We start from the raw sequence: 18511 nt of genomic DNA, 5'->3' as shown, positions 1-18511 counted from the left end.
AGAAGGGCTCTGTGGTGCCAAAGCTGCCACGTGGTAACAAGCACAAAGAACAGAAAAGACTCTGTCCTTAAACCATAGATTTAACAACTCTGCCTACTTCTTTGAAGATGTTGAACTGATAAGGTATTTGTTGTAACTCAACGTTGTACGTGAGGAGTACTTTGCAAACCTCTGAAACACGCCTCAGATGAGATCACTGTAAGCCAAAGTAGAGGTGGGATGTCCTCAGTGGGTTGTACCAAATATGTCAGATGCTATGATTAGAAAATGATGGTAATTGGAGGGATGCAAAGCACGCTTTATTTGTTTATTCCATTGCTCAGCTTCTCTTTAAATTCTTTCCACACAAAGTGCCAGTTGTTATTCAGTTCTCTAAATTCTTGGGGTCATCTCTAAAATTAGAAAAGAATATCAATATTAAATGTAGGATTAAGGATTAGAAAATATTTCAACATGCAATACATTGCTTCCGGGTTAGGTGTGCCATGCTATTCCAGCCCTAGTGAATAATTAATGCCTTGGACGATTCCTATCACCACGGGTTGCCAGACCACCAGACAATGAAGCCAGTCCAGGATTTGTCCATATGAAAAGTGTGTGTGGAGGAGCTTCAAGACGGCAGAAGAGTAAGAGGCAGAGATCACCTTCCTCCCCACAAATACATCAGAAATACATCTACATGTGGAACAACTCCTACAGAACACCTACTGAACGCTGGCAGAAGACCTCAGACCTCCCAAAAGGCAAGAAAATTCCCATGTACCTGGGTAGAGCAAAAGAAAAAAGAATAAACAGAGTCAAAAGGATAGGGACGGGACCCGCACCAGTGGGAGGGAGCTGTGAAGGAGGAAAGGTTTCCACACACTAGGAGCCCCTTCACTGGCGGAGACTGCGGGGGGAGGGGGCGGAAAGCTTCGGAGTAGCGGAGGAGACCGCAGCCACAGGGGTGCGGAGGGCAAAGCGGAGAGATTCCCGCACAGAGGATCGGTGCCGACCGGCACTCACCAGCCCGAGAGCTGGTGAGGTCAGATCCCAGGGAGAGGACTGGGGCTGGCGGCGTGAACACAGCCTGAAGGGGTTAGTGCACCACGGCTGGCCGGGAGGGAGTCCGGGAAAAAGTCTGCAGCTGCCGAAGAGGCAAGAGACTTTTTCTTCCCTCTTTGTTTCCTGGTGCGCAAGGAGAGCGGATTAAGAGCGCTGCTTAAAGGAGCTCCAGAGACGGGCGCGAGCCGCGGCTAAAAGCGCGGACCCCAGAGACGGGCGTGGGACGCTGGGGCTGCTGTTGCCACCACCAAGAAGCCTGTGTGCAAGCACAGGTCACTATCCACACCTCCCCTACCTGGAGCCTCTGCAGCCCGCCACTGCCAGGGTCCTGTGATCCAGGGACAACTTCCCCAGGAGGATGTGCAGCGTGCCTCAGGCTGTTGCAGCATCATGCTGGGCTCTGCTGCCGCAGGCTCGCCCCGCATCCATACCCCTCCCTCCCCCCGGCCTGAGTGAGCCAGAGCCCCCGAATCAGCTGCTCCTTTAACCCCGTCCTGTCTGAGCAAAGAACAGACGCCCTCCAGCGACCTACACGCAGAGGCGGGTCCACATCCAAAGCTGAACCCCAGGAGCTGTGCGAACAAAGAAGAGAAAGGGAAATCTCTCCTAGCAGCCTCAGGAGCAGCGGATTAAATCTCCATAATCAACTTGAGGTACCCTGCATCTGTGGAATGCCTGAATAGACAACGAATCATCCCAAATAGAGGAGGTGGACTTTGGGAGCAACGATATATATATATTTTCCCTTTTCCTCTTTTTGTGAGTGTGTATGTGTATGCTTCTGTGTGTGATTTTGTCTGTATAGCTTTGCTTTTACCATTTGTCCTAGGGTTCAGTCTGTTTGTCTTTTTTTGTTTTGTTTTGTTTTTTGTATAGTTTTTAGCCCTTGTTATCATTGGTGGATTTGTTTTTTGGTTTGGTTGCTCACTTCTTTTTTTAATACTTAAATTTTTTTAAAAAATAATTTTTATTTTAATAACAAATTAAATTAAATTAAATTAAATTTTATCTTCTTTCTTTCTTTCTTTTTCTCCCTTTTATTCTGAGCCATGTGGATGACAGGCTCTTGGTGCTCCAGCCAGGCATCAGGACTGTGCCTCTCAGGTGGGAGAGCCAAGTTCAGGGCATTCGTCCACAAGAGACCTCCCAGCTCCACGTAATATCAAATGGCGAAAATCTCCCAGAGATCTCCATCTCAACGCCAAGACCCTACTCCACTCAATGACCAGCAAGCTCCAGTGCTGACACCCTTGGCCAAACAACTAGAAGATAGGAACACAAACCCATCCATTAGCACAGAGGCTGCCTAAAATCATAATAAGGCCACAGACAACCCAAAACGCACCACAAGATGTGGACCTGCCCACCAGAAAGACAAGATCCAGCCTCATCCACCAGAACACAGGCACTAGTCCCCTCCACCAGGAAGCCTACACAACCCACTGAAACAACCTTAGCCACTGGGGACAGACACCAAATACAACGGAAACTATGAACCTGCAGCCTGCGAAAACGAGACCCCAAACAGTAAGTTAAGCAAAATTAGAAGACAGAAAACCACACAGCAGATGAAGGAGTAAGGCAAAACCCAACCAGACCTAACAAATGAAGAGGAAATAGGCAGTCTACCTGAAAAAGGAATTCAGAATAATGATAGTAAAGATGATCCAAAATCTTGGAAATAGAATAGTAAAGATGATCCAAAATCTTGGAAATACAAGAAACGTTTAAAAAGGACCTAGAAGAACTGAAGAGCAAACAAACAGAGATGAACAACACAATAAATGAAATTAAAAATTCTCTAGAAGTGATCAATAGCAAAATAACTGAGGCAGAAGAACGGATAAGTGACCTGAAAGATAAAATAGTGGAAATAACTACTGCAGAGCAGAATAAAGAAAAAAGAATGAAAAGAATTGAGGACAGGCTCAGAGACCTCTGGGACAACATTAAACATGGGAACATTCGATTTATAGGGGTCCCAGAGGAGAAGAGAAAATGAAAGGGACTGAGAAAATATTTGAAGAGATTATAGTTGAAAACTTCCCTAACATGGGAAAGGAAATAGTTAATCACATCCAGGAAGCACAGAGAATCCCATACAGGATAAATCCAAGGAGAAACACACCAAGACACATATTACTCAAACTATCAAAAATTAAATACAGGGCTTCCCTGATGGCGCAGTGGTTAAGAGTCCGCCTGCTGATGCAGGGGACACGGGTTCATGCCCCGGTCCAGGAGGAACCCACATGCCATGGAGCGGCTGGGCCCATGAGCCATGGCTGCTGAGCCTGTGCATCCGGAGCCTGTGCTCTGCAACGGGAGAGGCCACAACAGTGAGAGGCCCGCGTACCACAAAAAAAAAAAAAAAAAAAAAAAAAAAAAATTCAAAGAAGAAATATTAAAAGCAGAAAGGGAAAAACAACAAGTAACACATAAGGGAATCCACATAAGGTTAACAGCTGATCTTTCAGCAGAAACTCTGCAAGCCAGAAGGGAGTGGCAGGACATATTTAAAGTGATGAAGGAGAAAAACCTAAAACCAAGATTACTCTAACCAGCAAGGATCTCATTCAGATTTGATGGAGAAATTAAAAGCTTTACAGGCAAGCAAAAGCTAACAGAATTCAGCACCAGCAAACCAGCTTTACAACAAATGCTAAAGGAACTTCTCTAGGCAGGAAACACAAGAGAAGGAAAAGAGCTACAATAATAAACCGGAAACAATTAAGAAAATGGTAATAGGAACATACATATCAATAATTACCTTAAATGTAAATGGATTAAATGCTCCAACCAAAAGACTTAGACTGGCTGAATGGATCCAAAAACAGGACCCACATATATGCTATCTACAACAGACACACTTCAGACCTAGGGACACATACAGACTGAAAGTGTGGGGATGGAAAAAGATATTCCATGCAAGTGGAAAGCAAAAGAAAGCTGGAGTAGCAATTCTCATATCAGACAAAATAGAATTTAAAATAAAGACTATTACAAGAGACAAAGAAGGACACTACAAAATGATAAAGGGATCAATCCAAGAAGAAGATATAACAATTGTAAATATTTATGCACCAACATAGGAGCACCTCAATACATAAGGCAAATACAAACAGCCATAAAAGGGGAAATTGGGGCTTCCCTGGTGGCACAGTGGTTGAGAGTCCGCCTGCTGATGCAGGGGACACGGGTTCGTGCCCTGGTCTGGGAAGATCCCACATGCCGCAGAGTGGCTGGGCCCGTGAGCCATGGCCGCTGAGCCTGCGCGTCCGGAGCCTGTGCCCTGCAACGGGAGAGGCCACAACAGTGAGAGGCCCGTGTACCACAAAAAAAAAAAAAAAAAAAAAAAAAAAAGGAAATCGACAGTAACACAATCTTAGTAGGGGACTTTAACACCCCACTTTCAGCAATGGACAGGTCATCCACAATGAAAATAAATAAGGAAACACAAGCTTTTAAATGATACATTAAACAAGATGGACTTAATTGATATTTATAGGACATTCCATCCAAAAACAACAGAATACACATTCTTCTCAAGTGCTCATGGAACATTCTCCAGGATAGGTCATATCGTGGGTCACAAATCAAGCCTTGGTAAATTTAAGAAAATTGAAATCATATCAAGTATCTTTTCCAACCACAGCACTATGAGACTAGATATCAATTACAGGAAAAAATCTGTAAGAAATACAAACACATGGAAGCTAAACAACACACTACTTAATAATCAAGAGGCCACTGAAGAAATCAAAGAGGAAATGAAAAAATACCTAGAATCAAATGACAATGAAAACACAATGACCCAAAACCTATGGGATGCAGCAGAAGCAGTTCTAAGAGGGAAGTTTATAGCTATACAAGCCTACCTAAGAAACACGAAACATCTCAAATAAACAATCTACCCTTACACCTAAAGCAATTAGAGAAAGAAGAACAAAATACCCCCAAAGTTAGCAGAAGGAAAGAAATCATAAAGATCAGACTAGAAATAAATGAAAAAGAAAGGAAGGAAATGATAGCAAAGATCAATAAAACTAAAAGCTGGTTCTTTGAGAAGATAAACAAAATTGACAAACCACTAGGCACACTTATCAAGAAAAAAAGGGAGATGAGTCAAATCAATAGAATTAGAAATGAAAAAGGAGAAGTAACAACTGACATTGCAGAAATACAAAGGATCACGAGAGATTTCTACAAGCAACTCTATGCCAATAAAATGGACAACCTGGAAGAAATGGACAAATTCTAAGAAATGCACAACCTTCCGAGACTGAACCAGGAAGAAATAGAAACTATGAACAGACCAATGACAAGCACTGAAATTGAAACTGTGATTAAAAATCTTCCAACAAACAAAGGCCCAGGACCAGATGGCTTCATAGGAGAATTCTATCAAACATTTAGAGAAGAGCTAACACTTATCCTTCTCAAACTCTTCCAAAATATAGCAGAGGGAGGAACACTCTCAAACTCATTCTACGAGGCCACCATCACCTTGATACCAAAACCAGGCAAGGATGTCACAAAGAAAGAAAACTACAGGCCAATATCACTGATGAACATAGATGCAAAAATCCTCAACAAAATACTAGCAAACAGAATCCAACAGCACATTAAAAGGATCATACATTATGATCAAGTGGGGTTTATCCCAAGAATGCAAGCATTCTTCAATATACGCAAATCAATGTGATACACAATATTAACAAATTGAAGGATAAAAACCATCTGATCATCTCAATAGATGCAGAGAAAGGTTTTGACAAAATTCAATACCGGTTTATGATACAAACCCTCCGGAAAGTAGGCATAGAGGGATCGTATCTGAACATAATAAAGGTCACATATGACAAACCCACAGCCAATATCATCCTCAATGGTGAAAAAGTGAAACCATTTCCACTAAGATCAGGAACAAGACAAGGTTGCCCACTCTCACCACTATTATTCAACATAGTTTTGGAAGTTTTAGCCACATCAATCAGAGAAGAAAAAGAAATAAAAGGAATCCAAATTGGAAAAGAAGAAGTAAAGTTGTCACTGTTTGCAGGTGACATGATACTATACATAGAGAATCCTAAAGATGCTACCAGAAAACTACTAGAGCTAATCAATGAATTTGGTAAAGTAGCAGGATACAAAATTAATGCACAGAAATCTCTGGCATTCCTATACACTAATGATGAAAAATCTGAAAGTGAAATTAGGAAAACACTCCCATTTACCACTGCAATAAAAAGAATAAAATATCTAAGAATAAACCTACTTAAGGAGACAAAAGACCTGTATGCAGAAAATTATAAGACACTGATGAAAGAAATGAAAGTTGATACAAATAGATGGAGAGATATACCATGTTCTTGGATTGGAAGAATCAACATTGTGAAAATGACTCTACTACCCAAAGCAATCTGCAGATTCAATACAATCCCTATCAAACTACCACTGGCATTTTTCACAGAACTAGAACAAAAAATTTCACCATTTGTATGGAAACACAAAAGACCCCGAATAGCCAAAGCAATCTTGAGAAAGAAAAATGGAGCTGGAGGCATCAGGCTCCCCGACTTCAGACTATACTACAAAGCTACCATAATCAGACAGTATGGTACTGGCACAAAAACAGAAAGATAGATCAATAGAACAGGATAGAAAGCCCAGAGATAAACCCACGCACATATGGTCACCTTATCTTCATAAATGAAGCAAGAATATACAATGGAGAAAAGACAGCGACTTCAATAAACGGTGTTGGGAAAACTGGACAGCTACATATAAAAGAATGAAATTAGAAGACTCCCTAACACCATATACAGAAATAAACTCCAAATGGATTAAAGACCTAAATGTTAGGCCAGACACTATGAGACTCTTAGCGGAAAACATAGGCAGAACACTCTATGACATAAATCACAGCAAGATCCTTTTTGACCCACCTCCTAGAGAATTGGGAATAAAAACAAAAATAAACAAATGGAACCTATTGTAACTTAAAAACTTTTGCACAGCAAAGGAAACCATAAACAAGACAAAAAAACAACCCTCAGAATGGGAGAAAATATTTGCAAATGAAGCGACTGATGAAGTATTAATCTCCAAAATTTACAAGCAGCTCATGCAGCTCAATATCAAAAAGACAACCCAATCCAAAAATGGGCAGAGACCTAAATAGACATTTCTCCAAAGAAGATATACAGATAGCCAGCAAACACATGAAAGAATGCTCAAGATCACTAATTTTTTGAGAAATGCAAATCAAAACTTCAGTGAGGTATCACCTCACACCAGTCAGAATGGCCATCATCAAAAAATCTACAAACAATAAATGCTGGAGAGGGTGTGGAGAAAAGGGAACACTCTTGCACTGTTGGGAATGTAAATTGATACAGCCACTATGGAGAACAGTATGGAGGTTCCTTAAAAAACTACAAATAGAACTACCGTATGACCCAGCAATCCCACTACTGGGCATATACCCTGAGAAAACCATAATTCAAAAAAGAGTCATGTAGCACAATGTTCATTGCAGCTCTATTTACAATAACCAAGACATGGAAGCAACCTAAGTGTCCATCAAGAGGTGAATGGATAAAGAAGATGTGGCACATATATACAATGGAATGTTACTCAGCCATAAAAAGAAATGAAATTGAGTTATCTGTAGTCAGGTGGATGGACTAGAGTTTGTCATACAGAGTGAAGGAAGTTAGAAAGAAGAAAACAAGTACTGAATGCTAACACATATATATGGAGTCTAAAAAACAAACCAAAAAATGGTCATGAAGAACTTAGGAGCAAGATGGGAATAAAGATGTAGACCTACTAGAGAATGGACTTGAGGATACGGAAAGAGGGAAGGGTAAACTGGGACAAAGTGAGAGAGTGGCATGGACATATATACACTACCAAATGTAAAATAGATAGCTAGTTGGAAGCAGCCGCATAGCACAGGGAGGTCAGCTCGGTGCTTTGTGACCACCTGGAGGGGTGGGATAGGGAGGGTGGGAGGGAGGGAGATGCAAGAGGGAAGAGATATAGGGATATATGTATATGTATAACTGATTCACTTTGTTATAAAGCAGAAAGTAACACACCATTGTAAAGCAGTTATACTCCAATAAAGATGTTAAAAAAAAAAAAAGCATGTGCGCTCCGAGCTGAATCTCAGTTAAGTAGGTTGCTCTACCTACAGCCACGTAGCAGAGTCATTGTCATTTACACTACACCGAATTTCCAAAAATAAATCGAATCCATCCACGTTAAAATCCGCAAATATCATAATCCCAAACAAGAATAAAAGGCAAGGGTCACATACTAAAAGAAAGAGGAAAGGGGGGAATGCTTACAGTGGAAAACCAAGAATAATGGGAACTACCGTCGTGAGCAAAAACAGCTCTGGGCTCTCCTGCCTTCAGCTCATCGGAGGGAACTCATTGTATATTACAAAGGAAAACATTAGTTCATAGATAATACGTCCGTTATCCTGGTATCTTTGATAAATTGTACTAAGGGAACTTAATACCCGGTATCTCTGTTAGCAATGTTCCACACAGAAAGGCAGATTTTTCACATGTAGCTTTTCTCTTACACTGAGTCTCAGTAAAGAGTACATGTATTTCTTTAGCTGCCTTGGAAGAATGACGATTGTTAGGATGTTACATTCAGAAATAAAGTTCTGTATCTCATAGGGAGAAAAAAAAGAGTACATGTAGTATTCAAACATTTCTTCTCTCAAGACCATTTCTTCCTCTCAGAGAAACCAATTGTCCTTTGTTATTTAAATGATTGTTAAGGTGACGTTTATGATCATACCACCAATTTTATAACAAAGATTTATGTACTGCAGTTTCATGAGTAAGTTATTAACCAAAAGCTGTTCTGGACTCGTGTTACGATGAGTGGAGGGGAGGAAGGCGCATGACAGGCCGTCAGCCTCGCCTGTGCCCGCCTCGCACGGGCTCTGCGAGGAAGGCCAGGCCTGGGACGGGAGCTGGCGGCCGCGGAGGGTGCTCTCTGTTGTCGGCGTGTGGCTCTGAGATCCAGGGGCCCACGCACGCTGCCTCCTCCACTGCCCTGCTTGCAAGTCCTTCTTTGGTCCGCAGTCCCCAGAGATGGGGGCGTTGCTGCCAACGCTTCCGGTTCAAACTAAACACTTAGGGTTTGAAGAGTCGGCGGGGCAGGGAGCAGGGTGGGGGTCTCCGTTAGCACTGTGAACGCAGGTGACTGGAACTCAGGAGGAACAGTAAGGCTGTCACTTAGGAGAAGAGCGAGTACTTGGCAGGCGGAAACCATCCTCTCAGTGCCCTTCTGCTTAAGGGGGGATATGTTTTAGTCCCATTTACGCCCCTGGAAGATATACACGATGGTCTTGGGCCAGTGGGGGGTTGAGGGCTAAGTCTTTGTAGTCAGCTCTGGATGGGGACATTCCCTTCCTGTGATTTTAAGGAGATTTGGGTTTATTCAGTTGGGGATCCCTGCTGTCTTTAAAAATCCTTTTGCTGCCATTTGTCGAGCAAATCTGTAGTAGGTCTTCACTCCTTTCAATATTATTATTACTTAGGTTAGCCTAAGAAAAGATGAGCTGTAGCAAGGAATTAAAAAAGCCAATAGTCAGGGGAAAAAACCCCTACTCATGTCTGGAAATAAAACAATTTGGTACACCTTCAAAATACTTTTCTATTCTAGCTCACATTTGGGGTCTTTACAATTTCAATTCTAATCTATTTGTCTCCCCACCCACTCGTCCCATCCACGTGTTACCCATCATCTCTCTGTTTGCCTATCTATCTATTATCTATCTATATCTATGTCTATCTCTCTGTCTACCTACCTACCTATCTTTTCCTTCCATATATTCACCTATCTTTTGTAATGTCCCATCACATTTCCACTAAAGCCCTAATAGTGGAATATGTGGAATATAAAGAGTAGAATGTATCTTTTTGGCATTTAACTTCCTAACTAGAATGGTAATGTAGGCACAGGGGAGAAAAGAAACCAGAAAGTTGTTTTGAAATAGGTGGTTAGGGAGAACAGAATGTTTTCTGCTGTACCTATAATGAAGATAAGGAAAGTTTAAAGAATACACCACCAGAAAAACATTTAAGATAATATTTCATAACTTTATAAAAAAGGATACGGGTTATTGATCATCCTCTTCAAATCGACCGTCTCTTTGCAATGAGGGCACGTCTGCTTTTTACCAACAATACACCAACCTCAGATACAGAATTCATGAAACCTTAGGGATCTTGTTAGGGAAGCTTCTGGATATTAAAGGGCAAGGTCTGCTTCATCATGATGTAATGGAAGTGATCCCACCTGTAGGGCGGAGTGGTGGAGGTGGGAATGGCTCTCGGTTATGACTCAGTTGTGTCCATCACTCTGTTAGGGAGATTCTGCAGGACAAGGGAACCACCAAGTCCCAGAGGAGCCTGGAGTCAGAGCTGCAATAGCTTATGACCCTGAGGAATTTACTGATCTTCTTGGCCTTACGTGTTCTTACCTCACTCGATTCTTGTGATTAAATTAGATAAAGAATGTGGACATGCTTTTTTACAGGAATGTCTTACGTAAACATATTGTATTTCTCTGTCTCGCTTATCATGCATTTTTCTGTGTTTACCGTAACATCTCTCCATTCGGCTTTTTGTGCACCTCCTCACTACCTACTATGTATGTAACCAGACTTGTCTTAGGCGCTAGACAAGTTTAAATTATTTGTGGTCAAGAATTTGTACAAATATTTCTGTTAGCTTCATAAGTTTTTTCTCAACTTTTTATTACTGATAAGGGGCCAGTTATTTTTAATAGAATATAAACCTATAATGAACATCTAAAACTCTAGGCATTTACAGACTCAGTTGTATACAACCCCTTGTCTAGAAAGTTTGACCCTTTGGCCCCAAAGTTGCCAGTGAACTGTATGTTTTTCTGCAGCACCAGGGACGGAGTCTTACAGAGCACAAGTCACTCTGTGCCATGACTTTCTGTGTCTTTACATGTCTCTCCTGGGCAATATGTTACCTGTGGGACCATGACTCATTCATCTCTGTGCTCAGCACCTTAAGCAGTGCCTAAGTGCCTATTTATTGAACATATATTTGAATGAATCATTCAAAACCGATTACCTTTGCAAATGTATTTCCCCCAGGTTCCACAGCTTATAGATTTGGGTAAAATGATTAACTATAATGAGATCCATCATGTTGATTTATTTCTACAGTCGTTGACCCCAGTGTGGCTTTCTGGATCAAGATCACACGATGTTCTCTCTGGCCTGCTATGCACCTGTGTGAACAACAATGATGTTCCCTCTCTAACAGATGGAGGGTATGAAGGTGGAGGCAAGTCAAGGCCATGTAGATGATTCCTCAATATTAGATCTGTGTGCAACTAAGGGTTCCCACTCTTTTATGTTCTTGGCGTTGGGGTCACTTTTGCAACATGCTTGGGTTAACATACAGTGTGTTATAACAAAGATTCTGAATCAAAACCCATACAGCTCTTCATTCAAAAGGGCTGGAGTACAGCCCCATCTTCCAGATAGGTATGGAGTTCAGGGGTCATAGAGCCAGCATCGAAATGTCCATCTCCTCTTTAATATTCTCTTTTGTCTTCAAAATCTCATCTGCAAAGCTTCCACACTGGCAGAATTGCCGCAGAATGAGATTCAGATTCCCGCCCCCTTGTTAATATGATTCCGGTTTGCCCACTCCTTGTTAATATGACTCATGCTAAAATGGAGCATTAATAATACTCCCTGCAAAGCAAATTTAAAGGTGACTGCATTTTCGATTACATATGCACACGTGTACAACAATTCCTAAGGGCTTTTAAAGGTGAAGAGAGAGAAAATACTTCCACTTGCAAATGGCAGAAAGGGCTCTGTTCCAACATTTGAAAAGTAAATCGTATTTAAAACTAGGACCAGACTTGGAAAATTTCTACTAAGAATGATAGTTTTTTGGGGAAAAGTATCACACTGAGAAACCACATAGACTTCCACATGGAGTATCTTTGTGTTTCTCACCTTAAAATGTTAAGACTTAAATGTTGGAATAATACATTTCAGATGCATTTGGTCCAGTTTTTGACTCTCAGGATTGAATAAATGGAATCTGTCCAGATTAAACAGAATCAAATCATGAGTGCTGCATATCTAGGGTATTACTGATTGAGTTAGGTGGGCTTCAGAGGAAAAAGACAGATGGTCTAACCACCTCATAATGCCAGAGCTTTGAACTGAGTGCATAGCAATATTATAAAATTGATATTGTACTATAAAATAAAGATAAATGATGCCTTCTTTTCCCTCTCTTAAGAAAACAATTAAAATACTGATTGTTGGCCAATGCAAACACAACTCTGCTATCCAGAGTTACTTGCTCAGGCAGGGCAGGATGCTGGGCTCTTGACCTCAGCATCTTTCAGCACAGTGGAGATCTTCCTCATGGTTACTGGAGTCCCAGAGGATGCTGGTTTCCAGGCCCAGGCTGGTCTGGTCCCTAATACCTAAAGATCCCTCAGCCAGTAGATAGCGATTTGGGGTACAGCCCACAGGCAGAGGAACCAAATAGTCCAAGAATTGGATGCTCACGTTTTGGTCCCTCCTTGTGTATCTTAAGGTGTCCTGCTGCCTATGACGTTATCCTCTTTTCGAGACCAAAGCTGATACTTGGCTTCCCCCATCACCACTGTTGACACAAGCAGGTTCCTAAGGATTATTTCCAGGCAAAGAACACCACTTTGTCGTTCTTGTTCCTCTGAGGCTCAGACACAGGCTCCACCTGGAGAGTCCTGAGTTCCTTCCTGCACCTGAAACTTCACTCTGTTTTTCACTCGCCAACCCTTTCTTTCTCTTGTCCTTCTTGGCTACCTGTTCGCTTATAGCTTCGCCAGCTTTCCCAGCCAGCCTCTGCACAGATGCTGCAGCCCTCCTGTCTGTGTGGCATAAAGATTCCTTTTTAAAAAAGAAGTTACTGGATGGGGAGGAGGTTCACCTCCTGCTAATTAAGAGCAGTTCATTATTCAGCAGGGATTCCCAGAAAGTCTCAAAAAAAGATGGGTGGGAGGATAAAGGCTTGGGGTTTGGGGATGAACGTTAAGCAAGGCAGAGGGTGGGGGTAAGGGGAGGAAAGGAAGGAGGGAAGTGATGAGACAGTCTTCCCTGACTGGCTATCTCCCACGTCTGACACAGATTATCTGAAAATTGCCTCCTGGCACTGGCTTGATGAAGACCAAAGGGTCTCCCGTGGAAAGGATACACATGCTTGCACGAAAGCTGGTAAGTGTTTTCAGTGAGTCCTTCTTCATTGAGCACCACGATGATCTGCCCACAGGTGGCACAGATGTTGTCTGACAAGCTCCTGGTGGGCATCCCACTGACTCTGTAGAACTGTTGGAGGAAAAGCACGGAGCACCACCATTCTTGTAGCACAGGGAAGCCACTGCCAGGCTTGGGAACATAGTCTTTACTGTTTCTCTCTTGGTTTAGAACTTGAAACACTTTTTCCCATAGGGACAATGCTACTGTGGGGTAAAGGTTTCTAGGCAAAACCCCGCTGAACCCCAAATGGACCCAAAGCACATCGCTAATTATAACTACCTAACCTCCCCACCAAGGAATCCTTTGAGAGGAACAGTTTTTATCCAGAGCTGTAAGTTCAGACTCACACGGGAAGCTTTTTAAGCTCACCCAGATCCTGACCCTTCTCTTTATTTTCCTGGAGACTCTGATTCATAGATCTGGAGTAAACCCAGGCATCTATGTATCTTTTAATTAATTTTAATATAATTAAAATTTTAATATAATCCCAAGTGATTATACGGAGCGCACAGACTAATCCCATTAGAAGGCAATGCATCCAGAACCCTAATTTAAGACACTGCGTCTCCCCAGGGCTGCGGATGAGGAGTGATTCTCAACATTAGCAGCACATGAGAATGTCTCAGAAGCTTTTTTAAAAATAAAATATTTATTTTATAATAGCTTTACACTTAAAGATACGAAGATAGTACAGATTTCCCATACCAAGTTTCCCCTATCAGTAACATCTTACATCAGTATGGTACATTTGTCACAATTAATGAGCCAACATTGATACATTATTATGAAATAAAGTTTATACTTTATTCAGATTACTTGATTTTCCCTTAATGTCCTTATTTTATTTCAAAACCCCACCTAGGATACCATTAATTATTGTGTCTCCTTAGGCTCCTCTTGGCTTTGGCAGTTTCTCAGACTTTGTTTTTTTTCTGACTTTGACAGTTTTGGAGGCAGGTATTTTGTAGAATGTCCTTCAATTGGAATTTAGCTGATGTTTATTCTCTTGATTACGCTGGGGTTATGGTTTTAGGGAGGAAGATAACAGAGGTGAAGTGCCATTCTTACCACACTGTAGCAAGGGTACATGCAGTCAACATGACGTCACTGTTGATGTTGACCTTGATCACCTAGGCTGAGGTAGTGGTTGTCAAATTTCTCCACTATAAAGCTACTTGTTCTTTTACTTCTTTTTATACTGTACTCTTTGGAAGGAAATCATCATCACCATGAGCAGCCCACACTTAAGGAGTGGGAAGTTATAAGTTATGCTCCACCTCTGTATTAGTCAGCGTTCTCCAGAGAAATGGAACTGATAGGATATACATGAGTGTGTGTGTGTGGAGAGAGAGAGAGAGAGAGGGAGGGAGAGACAGAGGGAGGGAAGGCAGGGAGGGAGGGAGAGGGAGAGAGAGACTCATTTTAAAGACTCGGGGCTGGGAAGTCTGAAACCTGGAGGGCAGGCTAGCAGGCTGTAAACTCTGCAAAGAGTTATTTCAGACTTAAGGCAGTGTTCCTTCTTCTCTGGGAAACTTCAGTTTTTGCCCTTAAGGCCTTCGACTGATTAGCTAAGACCCATCCATATTTTCAAGGGTATTTTCTTTCCCTTAAAGTTAATCATATCTACAAAATGCATTCAAAGCAACACGTAGACTGGTGTTTGATCAAACAACTGGACACCAGAGCCTAGTCAAGTTGACATATAACATTTAACCACACAACCTTCTTAAGGGTGGAACATCTACATAAATTCTGTGGAATTCTTCTACATAGGAGATTTGTCTATTCTCCTCTATTTATCTATCTATCTATTTATTTATTTGATTTATCCATCCAATCATTTATTTATGTCACGATGGACTCATGGATATTTATTCTATACTTTGGGTTATGACCCAATACTATTACTACTACTATCTACTATTGTGTTGCTCAAGTTGTTTCAGCTTTGGCCATTGAGATCTCTTTCAGTTGGCTTCTGTGTCTTTTTGACATATCCCCATCATTGTGGGTTTTTTCTTGTGTGGGTTTTTTTTTTTTTTGAGCACTTCCTTACTTTCTGACACTACAATATACTCCAGGCTCATATTGTATATTCCCTGCCAAGATCAGAGTCAGCCATTTTTCCAAGAAACACTGCTTCCTCTTATTATAGAATGGTATTAGAAACCAAGATCTGGGTACTCGGTGTGCTCACTGCTACTGAGGTGTCATTGCTTCTACGGCTTCGTAGCTGACAGAGCAAGGAAATATGTCTGTATATACTAACCCATGTGTATACACATATCTATAAATATTTCTATATGTATCATCTACATTAAGATACATTAAGCTAAACATGAGTTCAGACTGATGACTTTGACTCATCCATTACTACATAGATAATTCTAGCCTTTTCTCCTTGCTTGTATGTAAGCTTCTGAGAGGAAGAAATGTAGCTTCCACAATCGGTCTTCCATTTACTTGGTAATCCAATTCCAGAATACATGTATAGTGGTATCAAAATTGTTAACCCATAGCCCTGAGGGAAACTACTTTATGAACTAGCATACAGTGCTTATGTATAGTTCCTTTTGCTTTTAATCTTAGATCTCCACTCATTTCAAAGTGACTTAGGTCAGCACTTTCTCCCCACCCCCTTCAGTGAGGTTATTTCATACATTTGTAATACAGTTAAACTCTTTTGTCACAGTCTACATTCTATCCTGGCATTCCCTGACATCTTAAATGATTTTTTAAGATTTGCATACATTAAGGTTTACCCTTTCCACTATAAAATACTGTTGATTTTGACAAATGCATAGTGTCATGTATTCACCATTAGAGTATCATACAGAATAACTTCACCACCCTAACAAATTACCTGTGCTTCACACATTCAACCCTGCTCCCTCCCTAAACCCCTGTCAACCACAGATCTCTTTAGCATCTCCATAGCTGTACCTTTTTCAAATTGTCATAGAAGTGGAATCGTGTAGTATGTAGCCTTTTCAGGCTGGCTTCTTTCACTTAGCAATATATATTTACAATTCATCCAAGTTTGGCATGGCTTAATAGCTCATTCCTTTTCCTAGGGAGCTTTTAAAACAAAGCAGATGCATTGGCTCCACTCCCAGAGTCTGACAATTAGTGTGGGGCTTGGGCGCTGGGGTGAGAATGGAGAGTGCTCATCCTTTGCTTCCTCTTTACCTCTGTCACAAGTGTGCATGCACACACACACACACACACACACACCATCAGTTTAAGTCACAGATGGCTGTGCCAATGGCTTGAGGCAAGGGTTTTTATGTATCTTGTGGTTGGAAAGAGGATGACAGGAGATGACAAGATGTTGAAGACTGGTGGGATGGGGTCAGGTGAGAAATCTCCAGGATGTTGGTGCTTAAAGACTTGGTTGTCTTGCCAGGTTAAGTCTCTTCTTCCTGGTCCACTGGAGAACAGAGGACATACAACCCTTCTCTTCCTCTCCTGTCCCTAAACAAGCACAAGAGAGTTTGGGAATTTTTTAAAGGGGGGATGGCTCTGGTTTTTGTTTGAGGAAGTAGGAGTGAAAATGCTCCCTCCTGTGTTCACCTTAAACCTTATAAGAAAAGCTGTTGTCTCAGAGATTACACATGGCAGGGCGATTCCAGAATTTCACTATAGAAGTTGGATTCCAGGCTCTAGGAAAAGAGTAAGATGGAGCCTACAGAGATGGGGGATGAAGTCAAGGTCTTGTTTACTCAGTCCTGTCCCATAAAGAGAGGGAGAACAACAGTCCAGAAGTTCACTCTTCTCTTGCCACTCACACTGGTTTTTCCATTTTACATCTGGCTGTGTACCAAAAGACTGGTAGAGGGCAGAGATGTGGAATTTCTGAAACCACTGGGTCTTCCCTGGAGCCCTTAGTATGCAAGTTTTTAAGAGATGTGCATGTGTTAGACACAGATGGATACTCCTAATATCTGAATCTGGAATCCATCTAACCAGAAAGTATGTCCATTCTGAGTTTTATTTTTAAGAGAGTTAAAAAAAACTATTAGGGATTTTTTTAAATTCCAGGGAAGAATATTACAGTTAGAATATATTTAGCACACTTTTTTGTCTTCTACTTCTTCAAATGCTGTATAATGATAACTGCTGCATAATAATAATGATAACATCATATCTTTATGATGAGTATTACTCTGAGGCATTGGTTGATTCTAAAGTGTTTTATGTGCATCAAATATGACTTTTATTTGCATTAACAGAGATCAAGTGTTTTTGTTATCGCTGAATTTTTACTAATCCTTTATATGTTGGCAATTGGAGTATGCTAGACATGGTTACTTCCAGATAATCTGATGCCACGAGAATCCAGGGAGCAGTTGGGCTGACAGAACCAAAAAAGACTTATCTATTTTTGAAAATGGATGCAAATGTGTAAGATGAGACCATTTCTCCATGTACCATAGATGATTTCAAAGAATGAAAGCAACGCTTCCCCTATAGTAGAAGCCATGTAATCTGAGCAGATCTCTGCAAAGTCTCTCCCCATTACTCCATAGTAGAGGCCATAGAACAAGGGCACGATGCCCAAATCCATGGAATCTCTAGCCTTGATTCTATTGAAAACAACAGTGAAGGGAAGTAGGGATGTGGCATTTGTGGGGATGGGTGAGGGCTGCAGCTTGGAAAGTATTCGGTTGGCCAAAAAGTTCATTTGGTTTGGTCAGAAACGCCGAACGAACTTTTTGGCCAATGCAGTATTTCCTGCCATGGTATCTAACAGAGCCTTGGTGATATTTCCCCCCACTTATTTGTTTAATTTTTTTTTAATGAAAGAATTTAAAATTCTCTCAATCCCATTCAAATCTTACTACTCAGGGCTAAGTGGACAAAGTCATTATTGAGAGTGTTTAAAGGCTTCTTAGGACTGCAGTGCTGAGACAAGCCAACTCTAACCAGCAGTTCTCAAGCTTGGCTGCGTGTAGAAAAACCTGGGCAGCTTGTAAAAACCTCCATCCCCAGGCTGCACCCTGGGCCAATTACATCAGGCTTTCTGGGGTTGGGGCCTGTGCAGCAATATTTTTGGAGGCTCTCCAGACACCAGGTGATTGCAGTGGTCCACTAACATTAGGAACCTCTTTAATAGTCCAGTGGTTC

The 18511-nt window shown here is 41.4% G+C and overlaps 1 protein-coding gene across 1 annotated transcript in view; it reads right to left on the bottom strand.

Annotated features, from left to right (window-relative positions):
* Nucleotides 1-477: 477 nt before the first annotated feature.
* Nucleotides 478-18511, bottom strand: part of RNF175 (ring finger protein 175) — a gene marked incomplete at its 5' end in the record, with an annotated part of 78409 nt that continues 60375 nt past the window's right edge. The window contains 6 exon segments of the mRNA XM_082633904.1: nt 478-604; nt 607-608; nt 10196-10275; nt 10279-10297; nt 13323-13453; nt 17850-17970. Of these exon segments, the coding sequence (XP_082490030.1) occupies nt 489-604; nt 607-608; nt 10196-10275; nt 10279-10297; nt 13323-13453; nt 17850-17970 (469 nt within the window). The 3' untranslated portion in view covers nt 478-488.

The sequence above is a fragment of the Mesoplodon mirus genome, assembly GCF_964341445.2.
Source record: "Mesoplodon mirus genome assembly, chromosome: 2".
NCBI classification, from domain to species: Eukaryota; Metazoa; Chordata; class Mammalia; order Artiodactyla; family Ziphiidae; genus Mesoplodon; species Mesoplodon mirus.
Note: the sequence above shows the minus strand (reverse complement) of the source record. Positions and strands in the feature narration are given on the sequence as shown.